A 19,240-nucleotide genomic window follows, 5' to 3' on the forward strand; every position below is an offset into this window, starting at 1 on the left:
TTTGAGTATTTATTATTTTCAAATAATCAATTTTTTTCATTTATCAGAAGTAGGTACAAATTCAAGTTAATTGCAGTTATAGCTTAGATGGAAGACATTATGGCACACATAGATAATAAAGTGAGATAATTTCATTAGTATATAGACAAAGTTGAGTTTGAGAAATTTGATTATGCTTTATACAGAGAATTATTCTGAATAAGTGATATGTGAACAAACTATGCATAATAGTATATAACTTTATTTACATAAATTAAATATGATTTAACAAATAAATGAAGCACATAACAGTGTCTATTGAATTTTCATATTATTCAGGCACGACATTTCAGCAATATTTTAGCATATCTTCTAGGTATATTATCTGTAAAATCCTTAACTTCACAAATGTCATATATTATAAAAGTCAAGAAAATTATGCTAATCCTTGTTTGATATATGAAATATAGGTCAACTTTAAAGATATATCATTTTATGTATCAAATATATTGAATCTATACCAAACTCTTGAAGTATGAGTATTAATATTTTTTTAAATGAAATGTTACCATAACACATCTACCACCAAGTTACTCTGAAGGATTAACTTATTTTAATACATAATCTAAGGTTCAAATTTCTCTTATGTGATATTAACCAATCTGCAATTTTAGTCTTGGGAAAGTACTACGTGTCCCCCAAAACATAAAATGTATGAACTTTCCTACTTACAGGTAAACTTTGGAAAATTTTCTTCTTATTTACTGAAGTATGGAATATTGAATATAAAATTTTAAATTTTTAAAGGGAAAATTCACATTACACTGAAATTAATTTATATTTTTATAAAATTATTGTATTCTATTTAAGGAGAAAACTTTATTTCTATCATTGGAGATCAATACATTATATTATATGTTATAGAAATTATTGTTGATAGCTGAAGAACAAAAACTAAGTGAATCTTGAAAAAATATGTCAAAAATTTATTTAAAGTTTCAGTAAGATTCTTCTAGAATACTAAATATTAATATATGGAAATAGCTATTACAAAGAAGTGTAGCTTTCTCTCAATTCGAAATGTAGAATGAACATTTGCTTTTCATTTTAGTAAAGTAAGTAAACTATGAAACAAAAATTACAGTGGTGTAAAGCAACAACATTTCATAAAAGAAAAGTAGTAATTTAGAAAATATAAAGTACAGGTCCATATTTTATCAGTTAAAATGATTATGATCAGACATTAAATTCTAAACACACAATTGAAATCATGATGTTTATTTAATGTTTAAGAACTTATAAAGAAACCAGTAAGGGAAAATAGAGAACTCTAATAATACAAATTTATAAAAATAAGTAGCGAAAAGAAATTCATAATGGTGAAATCATAAACAAAATTAAAAACCAAAAGCAAAGATATGATGCAAGTGAAAAATATCTTGATAATATGTGTAGTGGACAATTTCAAATTTAAGGAAAAGTTAAAATTAAGTAGCAAACTTTAATTTAAACATAAAGATAATTGCCCACTATACACAAAATTAGAACAGAGTATTCCTCTATCAACCACTCTAGGATCCTAAAGACCATTCCCCTAATGCTGATCATGATTAGTGGACCTAATGGTTCAAATTGGAACCAATAGGTGTTACTAAATACACATTTTATTGCATTGGATTTTCCAGAAACTATGCCATTGAAATGGAAGTCTAGTCTGGAAATTAGTAACAGGAGGAAATTGAATTTTTTAATTATTTTTTACTTAAATGACATGTATATAAAGTTATTTATGATTGAATTTTATCAGAGAAAAGCAGTGGATATATTCTTTTTCTTTCTCATTTTTTATTTGTTTGTTTTCTGGGCCACAGTCAGTAACACTCCGGGGTTACTCCTGGCTCTGCTCTCAGAAATCGCTCCTGGCTCGGGGGAACATATGGGAAGTCAGGAAATAGAACCGCAGTCGGGCCTAGGTTAGCGCATGCAAGGTATATGCCCTACTGCTTGCTCCACTGCTCTGGCCCCAACAGTGGATTTTTTTAATCTAAAATTAGACCATCTTGTAATACCTAGAGTTGATCAAAATGACAATGATTTTTTGTTGGTTTTTGGGTGCTCAGGGGTTACTCCTGGCTCTGTGCTCAGAAGCGTGTAAATATGCTTGTAATCATGGTGATTAAGTAGAGTTTATATAAATAAAAAAAGAAACAAAACAGAAAGTACTCCTGGCAAGTTAGTGGCATCATTTGGGATGATGGAGATCAAATTCAGGCATGTCCCAGGTCAGCTGAATGCAAGGCACATACCCTGCCACTGTGCTATCACTCCAGCACCTAAAATGTCTATGATTTAATTTAAAAAACAGAATAGACTATACAGGGGCCAAAGGAAACATATTATTAAAGTGTGAATAATATATTCAGCTGTCCATAAGTTTATATTTTCCATTTTCATTATATATTAAATAATCTAAATTTTGCATAAGAAACACAATTATATAGTACAAAATAGAACAAGGTATAATAATTAAAGTGAACCTTAGAAAATATCTAAAGAGGGAGCCAGACCTGGGTTAGATCCATGGTATCCCATATATTCCTGTAAGTCTGCTAGGAGTGATATCTGAGCATATAATGAGGAGTCAGGCCTCAGCACCACTGGGTTGGCACAAAAACAAAATAATATATATAAAGAGATTATTATTCTATATAAAGATATAATGTTATAGAGATGAATTATTTTGAAAAAGATTTTTCAAATGTGTAAATTATGTGTTAAATATAAAAATATCTTATAGCAAAGCATGATCAGGGATTATGAGTTATCTAAAATAATTATTTAGGGAGAAATAAAACTCAGTTTATCACTACTGGCATGACCCAATGAACTATATGAGGTGCTAAGGGAAAGCTTTCAGTTGATCCATGAAAGATAACCACAAGCACTTAACTACTTAATTTGTTTTTCTAATTTGTTAATTAATTGGTTAACTTAACCAAAATAATTTTTGACCAGAAATGCAAATATGTAAATTTTATATTTAAACATATGCATGTATCTGATTCTCAAGTTAATATCTGTCTTCATTATTTTATACATAATTTTTGAACTAAACCCATGTAACACCTTCAAACTATCCTAAAGTTTGCAATAGTCAAAGGTAGTCATCAAGTAAAAGAGTATCATATTTGTTGATATTTCAAAGCAAAATTCAAGGGACAGTAATGCTTTTTCCTTATTCTCATCTCTCTCCATTTTACACAGATATCAACAAGTCACAAGCCAGGAATGAGAAATCATACACAAGTAACCTCATTTATCCTCTTAGGACTGACAGATGATCCAAAACTGAATATTCTTATTTTTATATTTCTACTTATCACCTACGTGTTGAGTATTGTAGGAAACCTGACCATCATCCTTCTCACACTCATTGATTCCCACCTTCAAACTGCAATGTACTATTTTCTGCAAAACTTTTCCTTCTTAGAAATAGCATTCACTTCTGCCTGTATTCCTAGGTTCTTGTACAGTATTGCAACAGGTGACAGGACCATATCCTATAACTCTTGCATATGTCAAATATTTTTTGCAGACCTGTTTGGAATCGTGGAATTTTTTCTTCTGGCAACTATGTCCTATGATCGTTATGTAGCCATATGCAAACCCCTTCATTACACAACTATCATGAATCACATTTTCTGCAAAAGGCTTATCTCTGGCTGTTGGACAATTACGCTGTTACTCATTCTTCCACCAACTGGTTTTCTTGTGACACTGGAATTCTGTGACTCTGAGTTTGACCACTTTGTCTGTGATGTTAATCCTCTTCTGAAGATTTCATGTTCTGATACAGAGTTCTTAGAGAAGTTGGTTCTTTTCTGTTCTGCATTTATCTTACTAGTGACTCTCAGTTTTGTGGTTTGGTCCTATGTAAGTATTATTCGCACGATTCTTAGGTTCCCCTCTGCTCAGCAAAAGAAAAAGGCATTTTCTACCTGCTCTTCTCATTTTATTGTGGTTTCCATAACTTATGGGAGCTGTATCTTTATCTATATTAAACCTTCTGCAAAAAATGAAACGACAGTTAATAAGGGAGTAACAGTATTGGCTACTTCTATCTCACCCATGTTAAACCCATTTATTTATACTCTAAGGAACAAACAAGTAAAAAAAGCCATGGATGAATTGGTAAAAAGGCTCCTAATCTTGAGGACACATCGGTAATACTTTTCTTGCATGTAACTGAACAGGTTTCAGTTCTAGATAATGAAAATAGTCTAGATGAGCACATCTGAAAATGAATCCTGTTAACAGATATCAGAAGCCCTGGGAACATATGTGTTTGCTTCCCCCAGAAAAAAAATTTCTCCAAATAATTACTGCTATCAACTTAGTAACATGCTGAGTTAAAGAGCTAAGATTTCTACCTTACATAAGTCTTTCCTTTGTTATCTAACTACATTTGATACTAATTGTGATAAATTCAAACATTCCAATAAATCTTAGCTTCTTCTGTTTTGAAAATAAATTATATGTAAATTATTTGAAAACCAATATTATTTTCATATATTGAATGTCAACTTTTATGTAACTTAATGTATACATATGTTTTATATCTGCAATCTAATTCCTATGTACATATAAATATATATATATATTTGTGTGGCCACACCGGGTGATGTTCAGGAATTGCTCTTGGCTATGCGTTCAGAAATTGCTCCTGGCTTGGGAGACCATAAGGGACACTGGAGTCTAACCTGGATCCACCATTTGTAAGGCAAACACCCTACAGCTGTGCTACTGTTCTGGCCCCTAATTCCTATGCCCATATTTACATAAGTAAATAAGTAAAAGGTAATAAGCAAATACTTCCAATGTTATACAATTTTAACTCTAAAATATTTAGAAATATGCACAACATCTAAAATGTATATTCATTTTAATATATAGAGTGTTTCTATTAACATTCACATGGAATGAACCTTTTTCATAAATTTATTTTTGGATGCATTCTCTAGGAAGAAATACCTATTTTGTGATTATTTTTTTTGTTTGATGAATGACTTTCTCACATATTTCTATATAGCTCTTTTAAAAACATAATTTTATTTTATTTTTCTGTGTTTCCTAAGTAGTGAAAATAAGAACCCATGGGTATCTTACTGATTCTAGTGGAGGTTGTCTAATCTTTTTGGTCAGTCACCTTTGTGGTAGCCCTATTGTCTCTTAAAATCTACTTTATGTCAGTAGTTCAACTTTAATTTTATTACTCATTTTAGCGTCTTTAATTTCAAATTTTATTTTATGATTAAACCTCACAATATTTTGTTTTTTCATAAAATTCCTTCAAATCTGTCCAAAGTATCTGAACTTTTCCAAGAATTGCTTAAGTTTTATCATGATTTGCAGAATCAACTAAGTATTATTTGTGGTCAATTTTGATATTTCCTATAACAAAATCTGAATTAGAGTCTACTACCTAAATCATGTCAATAACGCTCTTATTTACAACACTATAGTGCTTATAAACTTCATGTTTTTTTATTTTATTACTTAAAGAAACAATAAATTCTCATAATCATAATATGGAAAAATTATTTTGACAAAATATTCTCAAAGCAAATATCTCTCTAGTTACCACCTGTCAGTCATCTTATTGATTAATGATTATTGTCTACTTAGTGATTGTCTACTTAGTGAATATTTATTTAAATATTGTCAAACTTAAAATACTTAATGACCAGTTTATTAGACCACTAAGTTGACATATTTTAAAAGTGCTATGTCTTTTATGATCTATGATCTATTTTCTTTACTTTTTTTTTTTTTTTTTTGGCTTTTGGCTTTTGGGTCACACCCAGCTATGCTCAGGGGTTATTTCTGTTTCTATGCTCAGAAATCGCTCCTGGCAGACTCAGGGGACCATATAGGACACCGGGATTTGAACCACTGTCCTTCTGCATGCAAGGAAAACACCCTACCTCCATGCTATCTTTCTGGCCCCAGGTCTTTTATTATCTATTTTTACACAACATACTCTTATATATTTTCACAAAAATTTTCACACAGTACAATATGCACTCACAAAAACCATATTTGAAGGTAAAGGCTACTACCCACTCCTGTTAAATGGGAGACAATGGAACATGAACAGGATGTCTTGGATTACCCTAGTAGGTTTTCCTCAACTATAGGATCTAGCATAATTAACAGCAATATTATGCAAGGATGCAAAAAACATGATAGAAAATTTTCAGAAGCCAGGAATAGACACATCATATTTTTACAATTGTCACCTTAAATATTATTTTTTAAATCTTACTCAAAAAAATTTCAAACCTTTACTAAATGTACTTATTATCACTCTTGCACCTTTTTGTATTTAATACATTCTGAAAGAAAATACAAAAGCATCATTAATATTCATAAATGATTCAGAATTTCACTACCTTTCTAAGGTTAATTAAAGCAACTGTTGAGAGATTCAAAATCAACCATTTCAACTATATATATATTTTTTTCTTTTTGTACTATACTCAGTAATAATCATGAATTTTTGCTGAATTTGTGCTCAGGGATAAAGTCTATTAGGTTCAGGAATCCAAATATGATGTTGGGTACTGAACTGTGAGTGACAGTGTATAAGAGATATGCATTATTTCCCTGAACTATATTTCCTGACTATTTAATTTTTACCTTATGTTTACTCATTATTGTAGACATAAAGGAAAGAGTTTAGCAAAAAAATGTGGTTGGATAAACCACCAGTCAGCAGAATTAAAGTCCATGTCTTTGTCGCCCTATTCTACTTATGACAACCAGAAAATGAGCTTACTCTCTAAATATCTGGAGTTTTATTTTGTCATAACATTCAATATATATTCTTGCTTAAGCATACTTTTAATTCCTGGTGCCTGAGACAAACACTTTTCAATAAACCAAATTCCATTCTTTATTTCTTTTTTCTTATTCTTTTGTTTTGTTTTGTTTTTGTTTTTGTTTTTTGTTTTTGGCCACACCTGGTGACGCTCAGAAGTTATTCCTGGCTATATGCTCAGAAATCACTCCTGGCTTGGGGGACCATATGGGATGCTGGGGGATCAAACTGTGGATCGAACCTAGGATAGTGCCAGCCAGGCATACTCCCTACTGCTCTGTGCCACCGCTCCTGACCCCCAACTTCCATTGTTATAGTGGATCAAAGTATCCTTGCTCATGTGTCCTCAATTCTTCATCACAGGAAATGAGGGTTGCGTTGACCACCACAAGTGGAGTAGAAGTCCAGGATTGTGCTGACTTGGTCCTTGGTCATAAAAGCAAAGTGAACTCCTGAGAATCAGATATATTAAGGAAGGGAAATCCCAGTTACTGGGAATTCAGGTAGGAACACTGATCATCATGCATTCTTATTAAATAGTGTGCACAAACAAGAGGGTAGACCAGTGGCGATCTATAAGTACAATACAATCAAGAGATATTATTTTGAAATACAATCCCTGGATCCCAAAGGAGGGTACTGGAGATTTAGTACACAATTTGTCAAAATATTCAGAAAACCCATAGGAGAGAAAATCTGCTACGAAGGAGGCAGTTTAGTATATTGGGCAGTCCTATCTCATGTTTTGGAGCCATTTAATAATGATAAAGATATTATATTACCATTATATTACTGTACCATCATAATATACATCATTATATAGCATATAGCACATCATAATTAATAATCAATAATTATTATATATCAATACTTTAGTATTATATATTAATGTCAATATATTAGTATCCTATTGTGTTAATATTAATGTATTAATGCACTCATATTATCATATACTATTATTAATATGCTAATACATCAATGATATTATGGATTATAATAATTAATATAGGTCAATCATATTATGTTATATTATATTATGCTATATTATGTTATTTTATGTTATGTTGTTATGTTATGTTTTATGTTATGTTATGTTGTGTTATATATCATTGTATCATTAAATATATCATTATATTATATTGTTATACTAACTGATAATATTATACTAACTGATAATAATTTTGAGGAATACAGAGAATGGAGGGACCGGAGAGATAGCACAGTGGCGTTTGCCTTGCAAGCAGCCGATCCAGAACCTAAGGTGGTTGGTTCGAATCCCGGCGTCCCATATGGTCCCCTGTGCCTGCCAGGAGCTATTTGTGAGCAGATAGCCAGGAGTAACCCCTGAGCACCGCCGGGTGTGGCCCAAAAAACAAACAAACAAAAAAATACAGAGAATGAACACTATGGAGACCAAAATCATCTAATCCCTTCACTCTCAAGCCCAAATCCTTTTCAGCTCCATCTGCTATCTCTGTGGGTCATGAAGCACCATATAAGATAACCACATTTGGTTCGTGATGCTAGCAGCATTTGGAGTTCAATAACTTGTGTACAACCACAGATAGGGCAGGTTTTCTCTCCCCTGAAAAGGGCTCTTGCTCAAGCAAATTTGTCCAGAAAAGCAGCTTTGTTCTTCATGATTCACATGCAGCGAGGGTAGAGTGGTCAATGATACTGGTAAGGTATGGGTGCACTGTATTCAGGAATGCCCACTCCCAATTTGATTGTCCAAGGTTGGTCTCCTGCAGTGTTAGGTATAAAAGAGGGGTTTCACGATCTCTATTTTTCATTATAAAAGACAGAAAATATATACTTACTTTTTACACTGTCAGCTATTACAGCATCAACAGACACATGTAGCACCACCCATCACATGGGAAATACTGTAAACAACGTGTCAGACAGCTACAGAAATCTGCATGGAAAAATAAAGGATGGATCCCCAAGGGAAAGCTCCATCTTTACACATATTTACACACTAGTTATTTTTCTTTTACGATTACCTTTGTGATTTCTGGCTCTGGGACCATTTCAACTAAGAAGTTATGGTCTGAACGAATGAACCAGAATATTTGGTTACAGCTTGCCAAGATTGTTAATGATTTTCACTCTGGTTATCTGAAGAATTTCTGATGAAGGAATTACTGGAATAATCTCTCAAACTGGCATAAGAATGTGATACCATTTTTATCTTTTTTTACCCTTTTATCCTTGCATGCTATTTGAAACTTTTCTTATGTAATATTATATGTTAAAAACTATAAATTACTGGGCTTTTAGGGAAAAATAATAAATTTCTAATATTTTACATATGTTATAAATTATTAAAGTAATGATATTTTAACATTTAATAAAATTGGACCTGGTGGGTCTTCAAGGCCACGCCTGGTTAATTGGGCCCTGGGGGGGGGGAGAAATTCCTCCCTAGGCATCCAAAAACTACAGAGGCACAGCTGGGCTCAGAACAAAAAAGAGAACAAAAACTACAGAGGCTCGGCTGGGCTCAGAGCACTCCGCATGCCAGGATTTCTGGGTGTCTATGCCTGGTATGTTGGGGGCTCTGGGCAGGACAGCTAGCCACAGGCCCCCTGGGCTGACCACCTAGTCCAGGGGTCCAAGGTCCCCCCAAACCTGGTGGGTCTTCAAGGCCACGCCTGGTTAATTGGGCCCTGGGGGGAGGGGGGGAGAAATTCCTCCCTAGGCATCCAAAAACTACAGAGGCACAGCTGGGCTCAGAACACTCCACATGCCAGGATTTCTGGGTCTTTGCCTGGTATGTTGGGGGCTCTGGGCAGGACAGCTAGACACAGGCCCCCTGGGCTGACCACCTAGTCCAGGGGACCAAGGTCCCCCCAAACCTGGTGGGTCTTTAAGGCCACGCCTGGTTAATCGGGCCCTGGGGGAGGGGGGGAGAAATTCCTCCCTAGGCATCCAAAAACTACAGAACCACGCGGGGGCATGAGCCCCCGCGCGTACTTCATGTACTTCATGTATTCAGAATATTCCTTATTCTTATGTTATGTTTTGCATATACAGAATGTTTATTTTGTATTCTGCCCTTTCCCACACCCATACAAAGCTCTTTTTTACTCCTTAACTCTCTAACCCCCTCTCAAACATCACTAACCTACATTACTCTTTTTAACTTCAGTAGTGTACAATCCTAATCACAGTCCAAAGATGTGCATTGTGTGTGACAACCCCAAATTGTTTCAAGATACATAAAATGGACACGTATTTCTTTAGAATATTTTGTGGTTTTTTTTGGACAGCTATAATTCTTACTAAATTTTATCTTATACAGTGATGATTCTAACCACTTTTTATCTTCTCTCTTTGAGCTGTTTAACAAGGAATTTTGGTGGAAGAGTCCCCCAGTTTAATGCTTATGATTGAACCATGTCATGGGAATCATTGGAATTGTTCTTATGGCCCCCATATGCGCCAATAACACCATGTGGCATTGCTTCTTATTTGCATAGGCACATTAAAATAGGAAAATACTATACATACAAATAAGATCCTATTTAATAGAGATTGGAACACACAAATCTTGTAGTGCAGAGGGACCTTACACCCTGAACATTGACATAACGACCTGGCACAGACCTCAGAAGAAAGGGCATAATCCATTCTCCCCTGAACCAGGGAAGCCATCCACGAAACATCCAGGCTGGTTTATAACATCACCTGGAAGCAATCCTCTACCACGGAAGACCTACACTGCTCAGACTTTGACCTGCTCAAAAGAGACTTCCCTTGACACTGAGAAGACTTAATAATGACAACGACCTGCTTACAGGACAGGGCTCCCTGCATTGCCCTTTGATTGTGAGGTGAAAGGAGAGGATGCTCCACATCCTGACTTCAATGTGAGATATGCAGATTTCAGGATCTTTAATACAGAAACATGATACCAACAACAGAGACTGTGTGAAAAATAAAAGTGTGTTGGCACTACAGACAATGTATTGGATTGGACGATCTAGCTTGCCTGAAGCCTAGACTTGGTCTTATGCCAGGAAACTTCAGGGGTCGGGTCTCTTTGTACTTAGGCCAGGGTTATTTCTTTCCATGTCCCTCATATTTTGGTGAGCCTATGCAAACAACAATTGCCACTCTAGTGCCATTTTTACTGTGCTCCTTTGACTCTAATATTTAAAAAGAACTCACTTAAAATTTGAGGTTAACGTAAGCTAATATGCATGTATATGGAAATGTAAGAAAATACTATGCCTGTAATGTTTAAGGAGTTACGTAAGTTTTATGGCTTTAGATTGCTTTGTGTACTGTTAAGAAATATCATAATGTGTTACAATCTGGGGACTTGAGAGACAAAGTAATTGTACATGGATTCTGTCTTATTTAATTTCCCACACTCTGGAAAGATAATTCAGGACAAATCCAAGAAGTCAAGAGAGTCCCAAATAAAATAGACCCTAATAAATCCACACCAAGACATATAATAATCCAAATGGCAAAAAACAAAGATAAAGAGGAACTCCTGAAAGCAATAAGGGAGAAAAAAAACTCAAGTACAAAGGAAAGGACATAAGAATCAAACCAGATCTCCCATTTGAAATAATTCAAGCAAGAAGACAGTGGAATGACATATTTAAACGACTGAATGAAAGAAATTTCCAACCCAGGGTCTAATACCCAGCAAAACTATCATTCATATGGGAGGGCAGACAAAAAACATTCTCAAACATGAGCGAACTTGAACTATTTGTGCAAACTAAGCCGATCCTAAGCGACTTACTCAGAGACGAATTACACAATCCAAACCCCCGATTGTAACAACAACCACTCCACACAATACAACTGCACAACAGTCTTCTCTATCAATGATTTCCCTAAATGTTAACGGACTAAACTCTCCAATTAAAAGACACATAGTAGAGAACTGGGTTAGGAAAAATAAACCAGACTTCTGCTGTCTGCAAGAAACACACCTACAGTTACAGGATAAGCACAGGCTTAGAATAAAAGGATGGAAAGTAATTATTCAGGCCAATGGAAAACAAAAAAGAGCAGGGACAGCCATTCTTATATCAGACCAAATTGTATTCAACCTCAAGAAAGTAATCAGAGACAAAGAGGGTCACTACTTACTGATCAGGGGAACATTAGATCAAGATACACTAACCCTGGTCAATATCTATGCACCTAATGTAGAGTCACCAAAATATGTGAGGCAACTACTGGCAAACCTGGAGAAACACATGAAGGGAATTGTGATAATAGTAGGGGACCACAATACTCCATTATCACCACTGGACAGATCCTCCAAACAGAAAAATAGTAAAGAAATAAGAGCTCTAAATGAAAAATTAGAAGATTTAGGGTTAATAGACTTATATAGAGCCCTCCATCCCCAGAAAGTAGAATATACATTTTTCTCAAACCCACATGGAACCTTCTCCAGAATAGACCATGTCTTAGGATACAAAGCCAACTTATATAAGACCACAAAGGTAAGGATCATTAGAAGTACCCTTTCAGATCACTATGCAATAGAGTTTATAATTGATGTCAAGAAGAAGCAATGGAGGAAAACTAATACCTGGAGATTAAACAACATGCTGCTTAACAACAGCTGGATCAAAGAACAACTCAAGGAAGAAATAAAAAGATTCCTTGAGACGAATGACAATGAAGAGACAACATGTCAAAATTTATGGGACACAGCAAAAGCAGTAATTAGGGGGAAACTCATAGCAATACAGGCTTATGTCAAGAAACAGGAAAATAACAAAACCAACAGTTTAAAAGATCACCTCAAAGAATTGGAACAACAGCAACAGAGAAATCCAACCACAACCAGAAGGCAAGAAATAATAAAAACCAGAACAGAAATGAACAACATAGAAACTAAGAAAACAATACAAAAAATCAATGAGACCAGGAGTTGGTTTTTCAAAAAAATAAACAAGATAGATAAACCATTGGCAAAACTCACCAAAAAAAAGAGGGAAAACACCCAAATCACTAGGATCACGAATGAAAGGGGAGAGATTACAACAGAACCCCAAGAAATACAACATATCATGAGATCATATTATGAACAACTTTATTCAACTAGGCTAGAGAACCCACTAGAAATCTATAGATTCTTGGACAAACACCCTCTTCCAAGACTGGAAAAGGAAGATATAGAAAGTTTAAACAGTCCAATCACTTCAGAGGAAATTGAAGATGTAATTAAAAAACTTCTTAAGAACAAATGACCAGGTCCAGATGGATTTACAGGTGAATTCTATCAAACATTTCAAGAAGACTTATTACCACTGTTCCATAGGCTTTTCCAAACCATAGAAAAAACAGGAATCCTACCCAACTCCTTTTATGAGGCTAATATCACACTCATTCCCAAAGAAGGCAAAGACACCACCAAAAAAGAAAACTACAGACCAATCTCACTAATGAACATTGATGCAAAGATACTCAACAAAATCTTAGCAAACCGAATCCAACACTTCATCAAAAAGATCATACATCACGATCAAGTGGGATTCATACCAGGAATGCAAGGTTGGTTCAACATACGCAAATCAATAAACATGATACATCACATCAACCACATGATCATATCAATCGATGCCGAGAAGGCGTTTGACAAAATCCAACATCCTTTCATGTTAAAGACACTCAGCAAAATAGGGTTAGAAGGCAACTTCCTTAAGATAGTTACAGCTATTTATGAAAAGCCTACAGTCAACATTATACTTAATGGCGAGAAACTAGAAGCATTCCCACTAAGGTCAGGAACTAGACAAGGCTGTCCACTCTCTCCACTCTTATTCAATATAACCTTAGAAGTCTTAGCAATAGCAATTCGACAAGAGAAGGGAATCAAAGGAATTCAAGTAGGGAAAGAGGAACACAAGCTAGCTCTATTTGCTGACGATATGATGATATACATCAAAAACCCTAAAGAGTCCACAGAAAAACTTCTAAAAACAATCAACCAATACAGCAAAGTGGCTGAATACAAAGTCAATACACAAAAGACAGTAGCGTTTTTATATACAAACAGTGAAGTTGAGGAGAGAGAGATTAAAAATACAATCCCATTTAAGAAGTATCAAAAAATATCAAATATCTAGGAATCAACCTTACAAGAGAAGTGAAAGACCTATACCAGAGAAACTTCAAAACACTTCAGAAAGAAATTGAAGACGATCTAAAGAAATGGAAGAACATCCCATCCTCATGGATAGGTAGAATTAACATAGTCAAAATGACTATCTTACCCAAACTGCTATATAAATTTAATGCAATCCCTATCCAAATCCAGGCACAATTCTTTAAAGAAATAGAACAATCAATTACAAAATTCATCTGGAACCACAAAAGACCCAGGATAGCCAAACACGTACTGAAAAATGAGAAGTTGGGAGGCATCTCCTTACCTAACTTGAAACTATACTATAATGCCATAGTAATTAAAACAGCATGGTACTGGAACAGAGACAGGACCTCAGACCAGTGGATCAGAACAGAATTCCCAGACATAAACCCTCAGATATACAGCCAACTAATATTTGATAAAAGAGGCAAGAATATGAAATGGAACAAAGAAAGCCTATTCAACAAATGGTGTTGGTACAACTGGAAACTCACATGTACGAAAGTGAAAATCGACCCATATCTCACTCCTTATACAAAAGTCAACTCAAAATAGATCAAAGACCTGGAAATTAGACCTGAATCTATAAAGTTTATCGAGAATAAAATAGGCAGAACACTCGAAGACCTGTATATCAAAAGGGTCTTTGAGAATGAAGCACCAATGGCAAGAACGTTAGCATCAAATATAAACAAATGGGACTACATCAAACTAAAAAGCTTCTGCATGGCAAAAGAAACCCTACTTAATGCAAGAAGACAGCTAACAGAATGGGAAAAAATCTTTTCCCCTGATATATCAGATAAAGGGCTGATATCTAGAACATACAAAGCGCTCAGAAAGCTGAGCCCCTCAAAACCAAATAAAGCCATAAAAAAATGGGGAGATGAAATGAATAGACACTTCTCTGAGGAAGAAAGAAGGATGGCCAACAAACATATGAAAACATGCTCACCTTCACTCATCATCAGGGAGATCCAAATCAAGACAACAATGAGATACCACCTCACACCAGTGAGGTTGGCTCACATCAAAAATAATGGAAACAACTTTTGTTGGCGAGGATGTGGTATGAAAGGAACTCTCATCCACTGCTGGTGGGAATGCCCCCTAGTCCAACATCTATGGAGAAAAGTCTGGAGAGTGCTCAAAGAACTCAGAATTGAGCTGCCATTTGACCCAGCAATTGCTCTCCTAGGCATATACCCCCAAGATCGAAGGACATTCATTCCAAAATACGTATGCACCCCACTATTTATTGCAGCAATCAGTATAGTAGCCAAATCTTGGAACCAACCTCAATGTCCAACAACAGATGAATGGATCATTAAGATGTGGTATATATATACAATGGAATATTACATGGCAGTTAGAAATGATACAATCACAGACTTTGCAGCAACGTGGATGGACCTAGATCATGTTATGTTAAACAAAGTAAGTCAGAAGACAAAAGAAAAATACAGAATGGTAGCACTATTCTGAAACACCTAGAACACATTTTATACACAACTAATACTTAACAATCAAATAACAGGGTTTAACAGGGTAGAAACTCCGAACACTGTAATAGTCAACATATACGTGGGAGCAGTGTCCAAAATACATGAAAAAGGAATAATGCAAAATTTTGATTACAGAATAGGCCATAAAGAAAACAATAACAACAGAAACGGCAGCATAGAGAGACCAGGTAGGTAATCAGACTTCTACAACAAAGGCCCACAATAATCCCTTGGAGTTCGTATACAGGAACACAAGTATAGAACACCAAGGGAAATCACGAACTGCAATGGCAACATACCATAACACTACCTTTTAATGCCTTTATCTTACTATATTTTAAATAACCTCTCAGCTTTTCTGTCCACAGGCGCCCTTGGATACAAAGGGCGGACAAACTAAGGTGGCAATTCGGGATACCACACGGGATACCATACCTTACATGCACTACGAGATGGCCACGAGTAAACTCTTTAACATACACTTTATCTCTAGGTAATACCTCCATTTAGGAATTGAAGCACGTGATCATTCAGATCATCGAAGCAGTACCTGAGATGTACAGACTTAAACCACAGGCTCGATTCTTCGAACAATTTTAATTAAACCAGCATTCCCTTGCTAGTCTCTCCTCTCTTCTTACTACTTTTCTTTTCTTTTTTTTCTCTCTATTCTGCTTATTACTTTTTTTCTCTTTCTCTTCCCCTTTTCTCTCTAAGGTATTTTCTTTTTTCTCTTCTTTCATACCCTTCCCATATAACTTCCCCTTTCTCCCCTCCGGAAATCCAACTATCCCTTTACCCTTCAATCCCATCCAGATTTTCCACCATATTAAAATTTTTCACCCTCAGTCCTTATTCTATTAGGCATCAAGATCGACCTCCTACTCAACGAACCAGTACTCTGCACCCAGGCGAGGGGACACCCAGATAAACCCACACCTTGTCTCCTGAAAGAAAAGACAGCCAACTCCCCTGTGGACTCATGCTGCGAGGCCCTCCCTACTAACTCTCCCTAACGCGGACTGTTCCTTGAAACTGGGCCTAGCTCCAAAAGTATCCCCATTGCAAGAACTCTTCCAAGACCTCCCTGCAGCAAATTTTAATAATCTGAAAAAATTTTAATCAAATTCTTGTTGTTGATTTTTCCTTTCAGTTTATGATTGCCCCCAATTTAACGTTTTTTTGCCTGTTTCACTAGTTTATCTCCCCCATTGTTTTACATTTGTTTTTTTAGTCCTAGTACCACTGTGTTTTGGTTGTTTTAATGCCTAAATTGACTGTTAGATCAAAAATTGCCTTATTACCTCTTAAATATAATCTTGTGTCTCTCCCCGCTGCAGTACAAAAATCAAACACTGCCATCACCCTAGCCTTATTAAAAGGCCTAGGTGTTATTGGTGTAAGCACAAATATTTATTCATTGGTTCATACTCTAGAATCTGCTAATGCCTTATAACTGTTGCTAAAAATGTTTACAAACTTAAAGAAGTTTACACTACTGTTGATTTCCTAGCAAAGAGTGCAGAATAACCGCCGTGGTTCAAAATTTAACATTTTTTTTGAGGGAGGGGGGAATTTGTGTCATCCTTAGAGTAAAATGTTGCTTTTTAAAATAAATTCGGCTTAGCTAGAGATAGCATTCAACACATAGAGGATAATTTAGTAAATAGACAAAAAGATATAGAGCAGAGTGAGAGCTGGTACAAAAATTGGTTTTCTACCACTCCATGGATAACAACAGTGCTCCCAGCCTTTTTGGGGCCCTTCATTGGCTTTATGTTGCTAGTTTCCTTTGGTCCTTGGGCTTTTTGCAAACTCACCACCTTCGTAAAGAATCAAGTGGATGAAGCAACCAGAAAGGACTCAAAGGTTCTGTACCAACAACTATGCACCTCAGAAGACCAGCTGACACCTGACATCTCCCCTCCTGCCAACTCTCGCCACTTAAGTTTGAAGTTATCGAGGAGCTGGCGCATGCATAGACCTCAATCTGTGCCTTGCCAAGCTTTGGAAAAGACTGAATCAAGGGTAGCAGATGCGGTGACTGGAAGCCCCACACCTCTTCACCCAGTGTGGCCAGTCCACCGAGGCACGTCTGTCCCTTCTATATTGTATACTAAACAGGGGGAGATATGGGAGATCGAGCACCCCACATATCAAAGGAACTCTGAATGAATTTTCCACCGCCTGTCTGATTCAAGCCACAAAAGTTTGCATAGCCCCGAACCAACAGAAAACTCTGCAAATAAATTTGGCTCAGCACAAAGAATCTGGCTTAACCAGATGCCTTAACCTTTCCATGGAACCTGTTTTTGTAACTGCTCTCAAGTATGTAGTTATTGATATGTTTTTGTAAAGTTTAAATTATGATCCTTATTGCTTGCACAAAAGATAGATCTAAATGGAAAATAGGCTAAAAAATAATTGTATTTGCGTAAATATCATTTAGCTATTTGTTTAAGAATTTGCTTCCCCTCCCCCCATCCTGCCAGGTTCCTCTTTATCCTTCCCGCCATCAAAATGTGTTTATGCTCCCATTGGTTAAAATTGTTGTACTTGTACAAATCTGATTGGTTTATGTTTCAATCCTATGTTACTAAAATAGGCCCTGGATTGAGCTATTATGAAAGGGGCCCTTGGGCTACTGTGAAGGTTGGAAGCGCTCAGGCCATGGGGGTACTGTTGGAAAGTTGTGTGCAGAAATAATGTTAACCGTATATTAACTTCTGATCTTCAATAAAAATAAGCTATTATAAAAAAAAAGGAAAAGAAAAAAAATATATGTACATACACATATATGTGTATATATATATGTGTGTGTATATATACTTATACAGAGAGGAAAGAAAATATCTCACTCAGATGTAGCAGGGCAGGAGGAAATTAGGGAAAGTGGTGGCAGAAAACATACACTGGTGAATGGTGTTGTACATTGTATTACTGAAATTCAATCATGCATACTTTGCAACTGTAAAAAAATACTCCTGACTGTATTGTGAACAATCTGTATTATGGTCTTTAAATAAAGCAATTTAAAATGTCAAAAAAAACTGTATTAAAAAAAAAGAGTTTTCTCGGGGCCTCCTTGTAGTGCAAACTAGGTATGGTATCTCCTGTGGTATCCCGAGCTGCCATCTTAGCTTGTCCGCCTTTTGTATCTAAGAACACCTGTGGACAGAAAAGCTGAGAGGTTATTTTAAATATAGTAAGATAGAGGCATTAATAAGTAGTGATATGGGATGTTTCCATTGGAGTCAGTGGTTTGCCGTGGTATTCTTTACCTGTGTTCCTATATACGATCTCTAAGGGATTATTGTGGGCCATTGTTGTAGAAGGTTGATTACATACCTGTTCTCTCTATGCTGCTGTTTCTGATGTTGCTGTTTTCTTTGTGGTATAATGTGTAGTCAAGAGTGTGCATTGTTCCTTTTTCATGTATTTTGGGCACTGTTCCCATGTATATGTGGACTATTCCAGTGTTTGGAGTTTCTACCGTTAGACCCTGTTATTTGATTATTAAGTATTAGTTGTGTTTGAGATGTATGTTCTATGTGCTTCAGAATAGTGCTACCATTCTGTGTTTATCTTTTGTCTTCTGGCTTACTTCATTTAACATAACATGATCTAGGTCCTTCCACGTTGCTGCAAAATCTGTGATTGTATCGTTTCTGACTGCCATGTAGTATTCCATTGTGTATAGATACCACATCTTAATGATCCATTCATCTGTTGTTGGACATC

General features: G+C 35.6%; 2 protein-coding genes across 2 annotated transcripts in view; one reads left to right on the forward strand and one right to left on the reverse strand.

Moving 5' to 3' along the window:
* The window catches only part of DNAJC14 (DnaJ heat shock protein family (Hsp40) member C14), a 1,080,043-nt gene that overhangs the window by 5,423 nt on the left and 1,055,380 nt on the right, over positions 1–19,240 (reverse strand). The gene's annotated exons all lie outside the window — the stretch shown is intronic.
* LOC126022142 (olfactory receptor 6C2-like) lies at positions 3,268–4,206 on the forward strand. Its single transcript, XM_049782990.1, has one exon. The coding sequence runs from the start codon at positions 3,268–3,270 to the stop codon at positions 4,204–4,206; it is 939 nt and encodes a 312-aa protein (XP_049638947.1).

The sequence above is a fragment of the Suncus etruscus genome, chromosome 11 (genome assembly GCF_024139225.1).
Source record: "Suncus etruscus isolate mSunEtr1 chromosome 11, mSunEtr1.pri.cur, whole genome shotgun sequence".
NCBI classification, from domain to species: domain Eukaryota; kingdom Metazoa; phylum Chordata; class Mammalia; order Eulipotyphla; family Soricidae; genus Suncus; species Suncus etruscus.